Source organism: Phyllopteryx taeniolatus, chromosome 14, assembly GCF_024500385.1.
Source record: "Phyllopteryx taeniolatus isolate TA_2022b chromosome 14, UOR_Ptae_1.2, whole genome shotgun sequence".
In the NCBI taxonomy this organism is placed as follows: Eukaryota; Metazoa; Chordata; class Actinopteri; order Syngnathiformes; family Syngnathidae; genus Phyllopteryx; species Phyllopteryx taeniolatus.
In genome coordinates, this window is record NC_084515.1 from 4,980,170 (window position 1) to 4,994,443 (window position 14,274).

The 14,274-nt window shown below is 38.6% G+C and overlaps 1 protein-coding gene across 6 annotated transcripts; it reads left to right on the top strand.

Moving 5' to 3' along the window:
* Window positions 1-501: 501 nt before the first annotated feature.
* On the top strand, window positions 502-13,342 carry LOC133489282 (sodium- and chloride-dependent GABA transporter 3-like). Of its 6 annotated transcripts, XM_061798196.1 has the most exons (16): window positions 539-567; window positions 3,194-3,285; window positions 3,459-3,656; window positions 3,729-3,863; window positions 3,948-4,088; window positions 5,066-5,150; window positions 5,247-5,379; window positions 5,484-5,618; window positions 7,575-7,678; window positions 8,581-8,705; window positions 9,782-9,894; window positions 10,792-10,929; window positions 11,036-11,138; window positions 11,263-11,363; window positions 12,360-12,533; window positions 12,631-13,342. In XM_061798196.1, exons 2-16 carry the CDS (start codon window positions 3,276-3,278, stop codon window positions 12,736-12,738), a joined length of 1,803 nt encoding a protein of 600 aa, XP_061654180.1. In that variant the 5' UTR covers window positions 539-567; window positions 3,194-3,275; the 3' UTR covers window positions 12,739-13,342. The 6 variants fall into 6 exon arrangements, with proteins under 6 accessions (XP_061654179.1, XP_061654180.1, XP_061654181.1 ...); XM_061798195.1 differs by having other exon boundaries at window positions 502-567; window positions 3,194-3,656; XM_061798197.1 differs by lacking the exon at window positions 3,194-3,285.
* Window positions 13,343-14,274: the final 932 nt, after the last annotated feature.

The following is a 14,274-nucleotide window of genomic DNA, read 5'->3' on the forward strand; positions in this document are numbered from 1 at the left end:
TACACAATTCCCAGTATTTCTCTATAATGTTGACATATAGTGTCTTCACTAGTGAGTAATAACTAACGTTATTACTCAAGATGTTCAGGTCGGGAAGTTTACTTGAAGAAGGCAAACTATTGAAAAAGAGCTCAGGCATTTTAAGTAATTCAAGCTTTGGCTAATATTTTATATTACTATGATGGGTGAACACTCAGACACAATATTGTTTCAATGGGGAAAAAAAGCACATATTCAGATTGAAGAATTTTATACACTATATACATATACTATATATATATTTACATCAACTGCTTTTTTATTGGCAATAATAGGTTGATTATTGAGTATCGATTAAATATGAAGTCGGGTGTCTCGCTCTCAGCATTACAGACATGACTTATCAAATGGGACAAATAGAGCGGTGGGCAGGCTGCACTGAGGAACAGAGGTCATGTCACTCTTCTCCCATTGGTCAAATATACTTCGAAGGCGTAAAGTTTATGAAAGTATCACTGACACTTACAACCTCTCTGTTACAGCACTACGACATCCTCAGACAGAACGACAACTGAATCCAAGCAACAGGTACAATTACATATTCGTTACAATTTATATTGTCACATGATGTCACATGATTCAGGCCAATGTTGTTTTATATTTATCACTTGAGTTTTGCTGATAAAATTATTGGGTCATTTCTGCCAACATGAATTCACCTACATTAAATGTTGTTCAACACTATTCAACCTTAACACTAACCATAAAATAATCGACATTTTAACAACCTCTGATTGTAATATTTCATATAATAGTTGACATATTTGTGTTTGTGTTGTGTTTTGATAGGTTGCATGTAAGTCATTTACCATTAAATCTACTGTCATGTAGAATCACATTTAATTTGTTACGAACAATAATAATAATAACAATAAAAACACTTCACATTGATTTTGTTATTGCAAGGCATACAGTCAATGAATAAACCATCTGGTTAAAATGGTTAGTGAGAAGTTAATAATGAATTTCTTGGGCTGCTTTCATAGACAGACAAATTCTAACAATGATTTAAAGTTTACTGAAGGGCATTCGGTGGCACGGTGGTCGACTGGTTAGAGCGTCAACCTCACAGTTCTGAGGACCCGGTTTCAGTCCCCCAGGTTGCGGCTCAGAAAATGGATGGATGAGGGACATTTCTTCTTCAAATTGCAGACTACAATCTGGTAGCATTGTTACCTTTCTTAAGGTAGAATTTGAACAAAGATATTGGATCTGATTAGATATGCAGGTGTACATCGCTGGTGTGCCTGGCTCTGGTTTTTCAACCCAACAAGACCAATATTGACAACCTAGTTTAGGGAACGATTCCTCAGATATCTGTGACAAAAGTGGGCGGTCCTAGTTTGAAGGACTCTTGTGACAGGTGATCCCTATGCAGTAGAATCTGGAAATGAGTGGATCACGATATAATGATTGGAATGAGCTATCTATGAGTTATTTGTGTGGGACATGAAGAAGCTGGTGTGAAGAAATGCCTTGAGTATGGTTTGGCTACCTTGACTTTTTACTGCCGTGGACATTGTACAGATTTTTAAACCCAATAGGGCTATGCTCATTTCCAGATTCCTCCTCAGATGTAGACACCAATGGCAATGGCAAGTTTGAAGGACTTTTGGAACAGACTCCAGATATGAGTGAAGGACTATGGTGATTAGAATGGATAATGGGGTATGTGGTAGGTGTACTGTTCTCCAGAAGGGGGTAGCAGTATGAAGAAACTCACTGTCACTGTTGTATGATCTGGATACCGCTACTCTTTGGTGTCGTGGTCAGTGAGCAGTTTTTTTTCTTCAACTCAGTCTGGCTCCTAAGAGGTCCATCACAACTTGTGTCAAAAGTTGGATCGTTAGCCATGAGACAAGTTCCCAGTTTGAACGATCTTTGGGACCAGGGGCAGACTTACCACTAGGCAAACACAAGCAATTGCTTGGGACCCCAAGATTTCAAGTGGCTCACAAACATCTCATAAAACCGGATTAATAAAGAGTTCTCCGAGTTAGAACAATAGTTATTGTTTTAGTCTTACTTCACATGCTTAAAACCACATCATGATCATTTCGACTGCCCCCTCTCCTTTCGCACACAGTGGACTATTTCATCTTCTTACCTAATCTTGTGCAGACTTGATTCAGGAAGGTGAACTTGTTGGCGCGTTGTGCGAAAAATCAAACTGGTTATCCCAGTGGAGTAGAGAAGGCGAAAGGTAAACAAACAATTTTTCAAAGCTACCCTTGCTTTTTCATGGTGACACCAAATGTGGGTAATGGACAACAGCAAGAGCCAGACGCTCTTGCAGTAGCACTGCTGTCATTGTCAGCCAAGGATTCAGTAGCGATGAAGTGATGTGACATGAGTGATGTTTTTCATCAAGATGTATTACAGCAGTTGAAATGGTAAACTGTATTGAATGTTGACTAATGTTCTTATTAATTACAGTAAGAGGATTAAGATGATTCACTTGTTGGATAATAACCCTAAAGAGGGATTTTTTCCCTCAAATTCACTTTTACTTTCACTTCAATTCACTTTTTAGTTGATCATAAGCATTAATATTCCAAATCTTTGCAGTACATGGATGTGGAGGGCCACATGAATAGGTTTGCCTTGCTCCCAAATGACTTTACGGTGGTATACGTAGCCTGGCTACCTTGGCAGGAATTTCTTTGGTGCTGTGGTCAATGTACAGGCTTTTCAACCCAATAGAACTAAGTTTGAATCCAAATAGACACCTTTCAGAGTTCAGTGTCAGAAGTGGTTCATGATGAGACCATCCATGATGTTCACACTTTTAAGGATGCTGGGAACAGGTGACCCCTGTATAGGCCAGAACTAGCTACCACTTTTTTTCAACCCAATTCCAAAAGGGGATAAGGATACTCTTGCTCAGAGTTCAGCTACTGTACATTGTTGACGATATTTCCCTTACTATGAAATGGAGTGGTACTGTTAGCAGTTGCTCAGTTCTGCGGTTCAGAGTTTGAATCTGGGCGACAGCCTTCCTGTGAGGCGTTCTACCTGTATGTTGCTGGGTTTTCGCAGGGTACTTTGGCTTCCAACCCCCCCCCCCTCCACTCCCCCAAAACATGCATTTTAGGTTCAGTGAAGACTGTAATTATCCTTAGTTGTGAATGTGAACAGTTATTTGTCTATGCAGTATGTGAGACCAGTCCAGGGTGTAGTCAGCTGGGATAGGCTCCAGCTCACCCATGACCCTAATGAGGATAGCGGTATAGAAAATGATGAAAGGTAAGCAGTACAGAAGATGGATGGATGGATGTTACACAACCCCTGTCAGGTGAAGTCCAAGTAGCCTGTAACATATTGACAGTGGAAACTGCTTTGGCATCTGACCTTTTTACTGGAAATGCTTAATGCATTGCCGCGCATAAGGTCCATTGCATGTTATTTACATTCTCAAGAGCAGGTCAAAGTCCAAATGGAGCCAACAAACATTCCAGAAGAGAATCCAAAAAGTGACCACGATCCAAATGATCCTTTTTTGATCAAGAGAGGAAAGTGGGCCAACAAGAGAGAGTTTATTCTGGCAGTGGTTGGAGAAATCATCGGTCTAGGGAATGTCTGGAGATTTCCTTATCTCTGCTTCAAGAATGGCGGTGGTAAGAGAGTGATGCAACACACCTGACTGTTGTAAGTCACACTGCCTTTCTCACCCAGTTGTCTCCTTTTAGGTGCCTTCTTGGTGCCATATGTGGTGTTCCTGCTGACCTGTGCGATCCCCATCTTCTTCCTCGAGTTGTCTTTGGGACAGTTGACCGGTCAAGGTGGAATCACATGCTGGAGAAAAATATGTCCCTTACTTGAAGGTGTACTGCTCGTGTCAAGCATTCAATACAGGGCCAGATGACAGAAAATTGTGTTTGACTTTTGTCTCACCTAACTATTTATAGGTATAGGGTATGGCAGTATAGTGGTCATGCTGTATACAGTAATGTATTACATCGTCATTCTGGCATGGGCCTTCCTCTACTTCTTCTCCTCCTTCCAGTCTGAACTCCCCTGGGCCAGCTGTAACAATACCTGGAACACAGGTACGTCATGTTCACCTGACATCATGATAATCCTGCGAATGACACCACTACTCGCTTACATATCTGAAGACCACATTGTGCATCTGAATTTGGTTCTGAATAATGGACACGCAACGTTTCCAGGTTTGTGGTACAGTGGTGTGCAAACTTCTGGTCACGAATCAAATGAATAATGACAATGTGGGAAACGTGTTAAAACTCAAATCTGAGTGGACGCTGAACATAGCGGCATACTGCTGTGTTGGCTGGAGGAGCTATCACAAATAAAATAAACAAATAAAAAAAAAAACTTTTGTTTTAACTATTGAATATACTTCTTACACATCCCTATGTTTTATCACACATTTAAAGAATGAGCTTGTTGTTCCACCACAAACTTACAGACCACAGAAAGAATCATGTTTTTACTGATATGACCCCAAGCATCTGTCAAAATCCATCCATCCATTATCAACAGTACACCATTTACCTGTTTCAAGGTCACGGGTGAGCCAGAGCCGATGCCAGCTGACTTTGCGAAAAAGGCGGACGGCATCGTTGACTGCTTGCCAGTCAATCACAGGGCACAATAGAGACAGACAACTATTCACACTCACATCTACAACTGTTATCAATTGAGAACTAAACCCATGCAGCTATCCCTAACTATAACCTGAACCCTAACCCCCAACCCACTGAAATATACTTTCCAATTAATTTTACCTTAAAAATCCCTCAGACAATGTTGTGCAACAGACCAATAAAAAAATCAGTAGAGCACTTGCGATGACTTACTCACTTACCCAGAGTAGTCATTCCTGAGTTAGAAAAGTAGCAAAGGATATATGAAAAAAAATATATATATATACATTACGGAAAAAGAATATGAAATAAAGTGTTATAATGTTGAGACATGTTACAAATTAATGAATTAATGATTGTAAAAGACAAATTTAACAAAAAGACACATTTTCTACTCTTTTCATTTTCTCTATGAGGTGACTGTGTTGATAACCGAAAAAGTAATTCAGCAAATATCAGCATTTCTGCAAATGTGACATCTTCCGTTGAAGAATTCTGGCAGTATGTATTCATTCACTCTCTACATGACCCACTCAATGAGGCTGGCTCATTTCCTCCAGCCTTTGAGAGATTTTTTAATTTTAAATTTTTATTTAGGAAGAGGATCCTGAGTCTATCTGGAGGGATCGAGGAAATGGGAAGTATTCGTTGGGACCTGGCCGGATGTCTTGTGCTCAGCTGGATTATGTGTTACTTCTGTGTCTGGAAAGGTGTTAAGTCTTCAGGAAAGGTTAAATGATAACATGACAATAATGACAATACTAACACCCTCAAAAATTGCATGAGGAAAAGAAAAAAAGCAAAACTATTGTGCTAATAGTTACCTCCTTTCAGGTTGTCTACTTCACAGCACCATTTCCCTACGTGATGATGATTGCTTTGGTGGTCCGTGGTCTGACCTTACCAGGGGCCATGGATGGAATTCGATTTTACCTCTCTCCTGATCCCACACGTCTATCTGAGCCACAAGTAAGGCAAACATATTTTTGACGTCCTCATAAAGCCAGTTAATGCAGGTTTTATTCCCAAACTGCAGAGTCTGTATCAGTGTCAAGATTTTCTCAAGAACCCATTTAAAGTACAGTATTTTTAAATAAAACATCTATTGAGTAGGTTACATATATTACCCTCTTATAAATCTTGATTTGTAGTCCACTGGCAATGTTCTAAATAGCACAGAAAAACTAGTGATTAATTATACAACCCCAATTCCAATGAAGTTGGGACGTTGTGTTAAACATAAATAAAAACATAATACAATGATTTGCAAATCATGTTCGACCTATATTTAATTGAATACACTACAAAGACAAGATATTTAATGTTCAAACTGATCAACTTTATTGTTTTTAGGAAATAATCACTAACTTAGAATTTTATGGCTGCAACACATTCCAAAAAAGCTGCGACAGAGTCATGTTTACCACTGTGTTACATCACCTTTCCTTTTAACAACATTCAATAAACGTTTGGGAACTGAGGACACTAATTGTTGAAGCTTTGTAGGTGGAATTCTTTCTCATTCTTGCTTGATGTACAGTTTCAGCTGTTCAACGGTCTGGGGTCTCTGTTGTCGTATTTTACGCTTCATAATGCGCCACACATTTTCAATGGGAGACAGGTCTGGACTGCAGGCAGGCCAGTCTAGTACCCGCACTCTTTTACTACGAAGCCCCGCTGTTGTAACACGTGCAGAATGTGGTTTGGCATTGTCTTGCTGAAATAAGCAGAGATGTCCATGAAAAAGACGTTGCTTGGATGGCAGCATATGTTTCTCCAAAACCTGTATGTACCTTTACCAAATCATCATGTCAACCAACTCCCGAGATTTTCTTGTCATAGTCCCAACATTCAAAGTCCCCACATTCAGTTCTAGGCTCTGTGCTTTCTTCTTCTCTTTCTGCCAAAGAACCTGCTTTCCACCTCTTCTTTCTCTTCGACTTCGACCCACAGTAGCTGAATTTCCAACGGCGCCCTGCAGGTTGACGGCGCCGGTGGCGGACGTTGTTAACACGGGCCACGACCGATCCGGTATGGAATTCTTTGGATGAACGCTCATATTTGTTTGGCAAAGTTTTAAGTCGGATGCCCTTCCTGACGCAACTCTCTGCATTTATCCGGGCTTGGGACCGGCCTACAGTTTGCACTGGCTTGTGCCCCCCATAGGGCTGAATTTGTGGTGGTGCAATCTATATGTCTGAGAAAAGGTTAGACTCATACTTACACTTTTGAACACATAAAAAAAAAACATTGACTTTTGAACAGTTTCAGCTTCATAATTTTTGCCTTTTTCTATGGCACATTCACTTATCTGTATGGTCATATGAAGCGATATTTGTCATTAGGACAACATGGTATCGTTTTCTACATGCTATACACATATACGTATACTGTATGTACTGCATATGAGTATCGGTATGTATATATTGTATGTATTATGCAAAATACATTTTTTGTTATGTATTTGCATTACAGTTCAGCATGTTTTGTTATCAGCTTATTATTTGTGTAAAGAACAAATATGTGGTTAGTTCCAAAATAATCATCCATGGTTTTAAGCCAGTTCCTTTCAAAATTAATAAAAGTAATCAAAATGTAATCAAATGTTGTTATATTACTTTGATAAAGTACTTGAAGTAGTTACACAACTATTACATTTTCATCAGGATAACTTCTAATTGTAACCAACTACATTTCCAAAGTAATCTTCCCAATACTGTTTATACTGGATGTGCCCTGTGACTGGCTGGCGACCAGTTCAGAGTGTACCCGACTTTTTGCCTAAAGTCAGCCGGGAAATAGGCTGTTTGAATGGCACTCAGGGGGAAATCATTCCAAAACGACACATATTATACAATGACACATTTATTTATAGACAATCATTTCCCAGTTGGCTCACTGTTCTGTAATAAACATAAAACACAGGTGTGGATGGATGCAGTGAGCCAAACATTTTACTCCTATGCTGTCTGCACGGGTTGTTTGGCATCGTTGGGAAGTTACAACAACTACAATAACAACTGCTACAAGTAAGAAACACTGACACTTGCTACTCTGTTATCCACCCCTTATTTTGTTGTTTTTCCATCTCCAAAGGTTGAATTGAGGCAATTGGACTCTTGTTTGTTGAAGGCGTTTTACGGCTAAACCAAAAGGCTTCATCAGTTCTATTTTTTTAGGTGTGGAATCTGCCTCCCTATTATGTCTCAGTGGGTTGTGTCCCCTGGGGTGGGCAACAATAGAGTGTTGTTATTGTTGCCTGGCATGGCTGGTGAATGTCCGTCCTGCGTAGCAGCCGGTTGTTCACTTGCCTTGTGGTAAAACAGCTCAGTGGGGGCACTCTTCCATGGAATGAGACAGTCTTTGGAAGCAGGACTTCGTTATAGGCAAATGATAGGGGATGCCTCAAACCACCACCTCTGTTTCGAGGCAATGTTTTTTGAGTTTAACATACTGCAGGTGGCTTATTTGACTCCTCTTTCAAATCAGTGGTCCTCCCTATTCAGAATGTGGATGTTGTTGTCCTTGAAGGAATGTCTCTTCTTCTTAAGATGCAAATGAAGCACTGACTCTAGACCCGAAGAAGCAGCTCGCCGATGTGCAACGGTGGCTTAAACTCTCTAATGTCAAGGTCATTGGGTTGCTTACTGCGCTGCACTGCATGAACGACATTGCTGAGTTTGCTTCTCAGAATTATGTCTTTGTGACCACCCCCAGGGGCAACACCCACCGAGGCATAACTAGGGAGACTCCACACCTAAAAATGTAGAACCGAAACAGCCTTTTGGATGAAAGGTGAAACGTCTTATCCAAACAAGAACAAGTCCACTTACCTCGATTCAACCTTTGCGGTTTACCATGACCTGAGATGACAGAGAATCTACAGACACTTTGTTCTTCCATGTTACACATGTGACTTTCTTCATTCCAGAGACACATTTGCACTGTGCCTCCTGAACACTTCAACCAGCCTTGTCGCTGGCATTGCAGTATTCTCGGTTCTTGGCTTTATGTCATATGAGCTGGGTATTGACATCTCGGAAGTAGCTGAATCAGGTACGACCATTTAGGACATTGGGTACAGTCTATACCAGGGTGTCAAACTCATAAACCATGCAAATGATGTGCACCATGGCAAATTCACAATTTGTACCGAAATGTTGTTTCGAAACAATGGACAGAACCGTCTCATTTATGAAGGAGCCGTCATGGAAAATAATTCAGGATGACCTCTCTTTCACATAAACTACTAAAACACTCTCATAGTCACAACACAACTCAAATCCTTTCACATCCTTAAATGCTTTCACACATCGTACTGAAATGAGCTCATGTAATGAAATGCTCTCATACATTATCATGAAATGCTCTCATGCAATATATTAAAATTCTCTCACATTATACTGAAATGGTCTTTATTGAATGCGAATTTACTGAAATACGTTTTTCAGTAGTGTGTATGAGAGCATTTCAGTTCTGTACGTCAGAGCGTTTTAATAGCATTTCTGTCGAGTGTGAGAGCATTTCAGTCGTGCGTGTGTTTTAGTAGTGCATGTGAGAGCATTTCAGGAGTGTGCATAAGATCGTTTCAGCTGTGTGTGGGTGAGAGCATATCAGTAGTGTGTGTGTGAGCGTTTCATTAGTATGTTTGAGAGCATGTCAGTCGTGAAAACATTTGAGTCGTGCGTGATAGGTAACCCTGAGTTATTTCCTGCCACTCACACTTTCCTGCCTACTTTAATATCTGCTTACTACTATTTTTCTCCGTTGTTTGACTTTGTATTTCAGAACAAGTTATGCATTGTTGCTATTAGACACATCTGTTATAATCCAATATATTTTCACACCACTACACAATCTAATGTTGCCAAAATGCTGCTTATACAAAGATACAATTTATATTACAATATGTTTATAAATTAATATTGGTTTTGCAGTGGTGTTGAAATGCACCACATTATACAGTTAGTATTATTTGTCTTACCTTATTTAGCTGCACAAATGTGCAAAATGATTATGTGATCATGAGACCTACTTTGTAAATAGCAGCAGTCACTTGGCTCTTTTTACACACTGACAGAACAACATCATCTCAAAGACATCTATTGATCTCTGCTATGGGTCACTTGCAGGTCCAGGCCTGGCATTCATTGCTTACCCTCAGGCAGTAGCCATGATGCCTTTACCACAACTCTGGGCTGCCTTCTTTTTCATAATGATTATCTTCCTGGGACTAGACAGTCAGGTGAAACTATTACAGACTTTCCTATGCTACGATACACTCACTGGACACAACATTAGGTACACTTGCACAATCCAATGATATCCAACACAACAGCTGTACTATGTCAATAATTCTGCCTTTTCAAAATAAGATTAATAATACATAGGGATGCGCAAATGCCACTTTTTTTCAGACGAAGTACGAGTACAAGTACTTACATTTGAGTACTCACCAATACTGAGTACTGGTACTCGATAATGCCATTATGTCTTGCAATTGTGATGGAAATGTGTTGCATTAGTAGAATCAGATATTGTTCAAAAACACAAAACTTTAACATGGCATAAGCGTCACCAAAATATAACACTTTTTAGAGTAAAAATAACAAATTGGCATTACTGGCATTTTAACATCCAACTGCATATTTTCCGAACAGTTTTGGCGCACTTTTCACTTAAATGTAGCCTGTAACACAAGGCATTTCAGTTATGTTGTGTTTCAGTCTGAACACTAGGGCCACTTTGTAAAGGGAGTATATACAGTAGGTTAGAGACAAAGAAGAAATGAGGCAAAGAAGAACGGCTGCTGCGGCTTCATGATTGGAGAGCGGCTGACTCGGCCAGAGCGGAATCGGCCACGGTGCTCGAGAAACTTGGAAACAAAGTGTTGTCTTCTGTTTTTACCTAAAAGTATCTGTGTCGTTGTATCGGAGCATTTTTTTTTTCAAGTCAGAGTATGAGAATAGATGTACAGAGACCGATACAGGGTGTTTCCCGACTAATAAGAGATTAAATTAATTCATGAGATTGTGCTGGGTCATCAAAAAGCTCCTATGGCGCACTGGTCAAAATGTAACACATACCGTACCATACCATACCACACAATACCATATTTAAAAAATATATATTTTCCCCACAGTTTGTTTATCTTGAAGCATTGGTTACATCCATATCAGATCTGTACCCATCCATCTTTTTCACTGGACACCGACGTAAAATACTGCTCCTGGGTCTGTGCGGTATTTCCTTTTGTGTCGGCTTCTGTATGGTTACTGAGGTGAGTGTGTACAAATATGTACAACTCATTTCTGTGTTTGAATTTTATTGGACACTTTAGATACATCTATATTGTTTTTGATAATATTTATTTTTATGGCCTGCAGGGAGGACTGTATGTGTTTCACCTTTTTGACTATTATGCCTGCGCTGGCATCCCCCTGATCACTTTTGGCATAATGGAGTCCCTTTGCATAGGATGGATATATGGTGAGCTTTGAAGACACACACACACACACGCACACACACACAGACTCACGTGCACAAAATAATATCAAAATATGTCAAACATAACATAACCTCATGCCTTCTTCTTCTTTTGTCTGTCTCCAAGGTGCTGATAATTATTATAATTATATCACAGATATGATTGGCTATCGGCCTTCACTTTATCTGAAATATTGTTGGAAGTTTGTCACTCCATTATTGTTGACTGTAAGTAAATGCCATTATTTCAGTCCTCTGACCCTCCAATGACAATTAAAGACATGTTTGTAATATTTGGACCGCTCTCGTGTAACCAAATAAGGCAAGAGAAATCATGAGCTCTCAGTATGATGGAGTAGAATTCTACACTACTAATATTCATGCTTAATGATGCTCTCAGTGGAAGTTTACTGCCAAATTAAACATCAAACAAAGAGAATTACATGGTGTGTATTTCAAACAACCAAGTCCGCTAGCTTAATACTAACACATAAAGGGAAACGCCATAGACAGTCTAACGAGGAGCATCGATGTCGCTGTGTTACAACCTTTAGAGCAATGGATATTTGAACATAAATGGTAAAGCAACGCATGCAGACAGATAATATAACAATATGCACAGACTTATATTCTTTATCTTCTGTGAAGAAAGACCAATATTACTGCAGCAGCTTACTGAGGAGCTGAGAACGGCTCCTTGTACAATATATCTGTACTATACTGCCCCCAAGTGGACAAGGCACACCAGAAGGAGCAGCACAATATCCATTGAATTGAAGCATAAAAGTGGCAAAACCTCTGTAATTATTTAAATTCTATTTAGTTTTAATTATTACTTTATGTTTTTAAAAAGTAAAATATCGAGTGCTATTTCTATTGTTAAAACACATTACAAAAATATTTGCTGGATTGTTTTAGAGAGGTCAGAATGGATTAATGTTTTTCCATTACTTTCAATAGAGAAAGATGATATGAGATACGAGTGTTTTGAGTTATGAGCATGGCCATGGACCAAATTAAACTCATATCTCAAAGCACCACTGCATACCGTACTGTTAAATTGTTACCCACTTGACAGTTTCCATCAAAAGTAAACATTATTATTTTGTAAAAGCAGAATTTTGGATGCTGTTCTTGAAATGAATATCACATACTGTAGTCATTATGGAATTATATTATTATATTTGTTTACTGTACATCTTGTCTTATTTCTTTCTTCCATAGGGCGTATTAGTACTCTTCTTTCTTGTGAAATTCAGCCCTTTGAAGTACAATAATACCTACTTGTACCCCTGGTGGGCACATGCTCTGGGACTATTACTTGCATTCTCTTCCGTTATCATGATTCCTCTGTGGATTCTCTACAGTGTCGCTAAAACTCCAGGATCACTCCCTCAGGTGTCATATACATCACAGTGTTTGTGTGTGTTTTAGTTATATATATTTTTGTCTGGAATACTGGGAATAACGTGCTGCTCTCCATTTTACTTTACAGAGAATAAGAACGTTGACGACGCCAACAAGCAGATCACTCTGCGTGTCAGTGAACAAGTCTGAAAAATATTGCTCTATCAAGTCAGAAGTGTGCCTTGAAAAGGAGTAAAAAAACAACAGGCGTGGACAACAAAGATGCATGTAACATGAAAACAGTATCTACTGAATATAAGGATAACGTAATAAATCTCAATTTAAATGATGCATACAGTAACTTACGTACATAATCAACTACTGTGAACATCTGCAAGAGATTTTTTGTTTTAAACAAACCTCTAAAATGTACCATTTATAAAAGTCAATAGCAGCATTTAATTAAAAGTCAGGTATGTGCTTATTGTGAATGATTATAAATCAAATAGAGGGGAGCAGCATTTTAGTGAACAATATTTAAAAAAATATTTTTGACTTAAATAACATTCTTCTTCTTATTATTATTATTATTATTATTAGTAGTAGTAGTAATGCGGTATTGAAGCTTCAGCAGTTCCTTATTTTTCCCCCAGAGGGAGCTAAATGCTCGTGTGTTTGTGATTAGGTCCTTTTCCTTGTGCGCGTGTCGTGTGTGTGCGCTTGTGCGTGTCCTTAGATGCCATCCTCATCAAGTTTAAAAGAAAGTTTAACTACAGGTGAAAAAGGGAAGAAGACAGGTCGATCTCTCTGGAGATGAACAATTGAGTGATAAAATAAATGCCAAGTTTTATTTTCTTTGATATTACTGTTATGATTTGTTATGTTATTATTATTAGCTGATGTCCGAACAACACTACACAGATATATACGAAGGCCTACTGTATATAAGGTGGGGCAAAATAAGTTAAATTTTTTTTCATTTTATTACATTCCTAGCGTCTTTTCCTTCCTTTCTTGGTTCCTGAACTCTTTCCTTCACTCAGAGGTGCTTTTTATCCTTCCTTCCGACCCGCTTTTTATTTATGCGCCCTTATATCTTTCCTTCTGTTTCCTAAACCTGATCAGTGGTTCACAAACCTTGAATACCCAGTGCCACCTCAAAAAATATGCAGTTCTCCAAACATCACCAGTATGATTTACATTCAAATACAGTAGCGTATAGGCCGTCATAATCGAGGTTGAGGTTTTTATTCCATCCATCCATCCATCCATCCATCCATTTTCTGTACCGCTTATCCTCACCAGAGTCAATGTAACATGATGCGCAGATTATCATTGTGCTTGAATATAGGAAAATAAAATAAACTGTACTTAAATAATAATTAAATTACAATTTATTGTACATAAAAGTTAAACACAAATTCCATCTGAAAAATGTTTTTTCAAAACAGTTCTAAAAGATTAAATACAAATGTAATATACTTAAAAGTTAAATACAACGGAACTGTAATTAACAAATGTTCTGCACTGGAGTACAAAAAAGGTTTAAAACACTGTAACATTATGCACATTTGTAACACTGTGCTTCAATATAGAAAGATTTAAAAAACAACTGAAATAATTATTTTATTAAACTGTATCGCACATTAAAGTAAAAAAAAAAGTCAACATGAATAAATGTTTGAAAACAACAGTTCTAAAAGATTAAATACAAATGTATTGTACTTCAACTGAACTAAACTGACTGATAACTGAACTGTACTTAACTTATTCACTGCCATTGACGGCAAAG

Bases quoted from the DNA above. Each gene is read 5' to 3' on its own strand.
- LOC133489282 (XM_061798195.1), top strand. From the start codon at position 3,404: ATGCTTAATGCATTGCCGCGCATAAGGTCCATTGCATGTTATTTACAT. The intron at 9,895-10,791 runs GTGAAACTATTA...TTTTCCCCACAG, and splicing joins TCCTGGGACTAGACAGTCAG to TTTGTTTATCTTGAAGCATT. The intron at 11,364-12,359 runs GTAAGTAAATGC...TTTCTTCCATAG, and splicing joins TCACTCCATTATTGTTGACT to GGCGTATTAGTACTCTTCTT.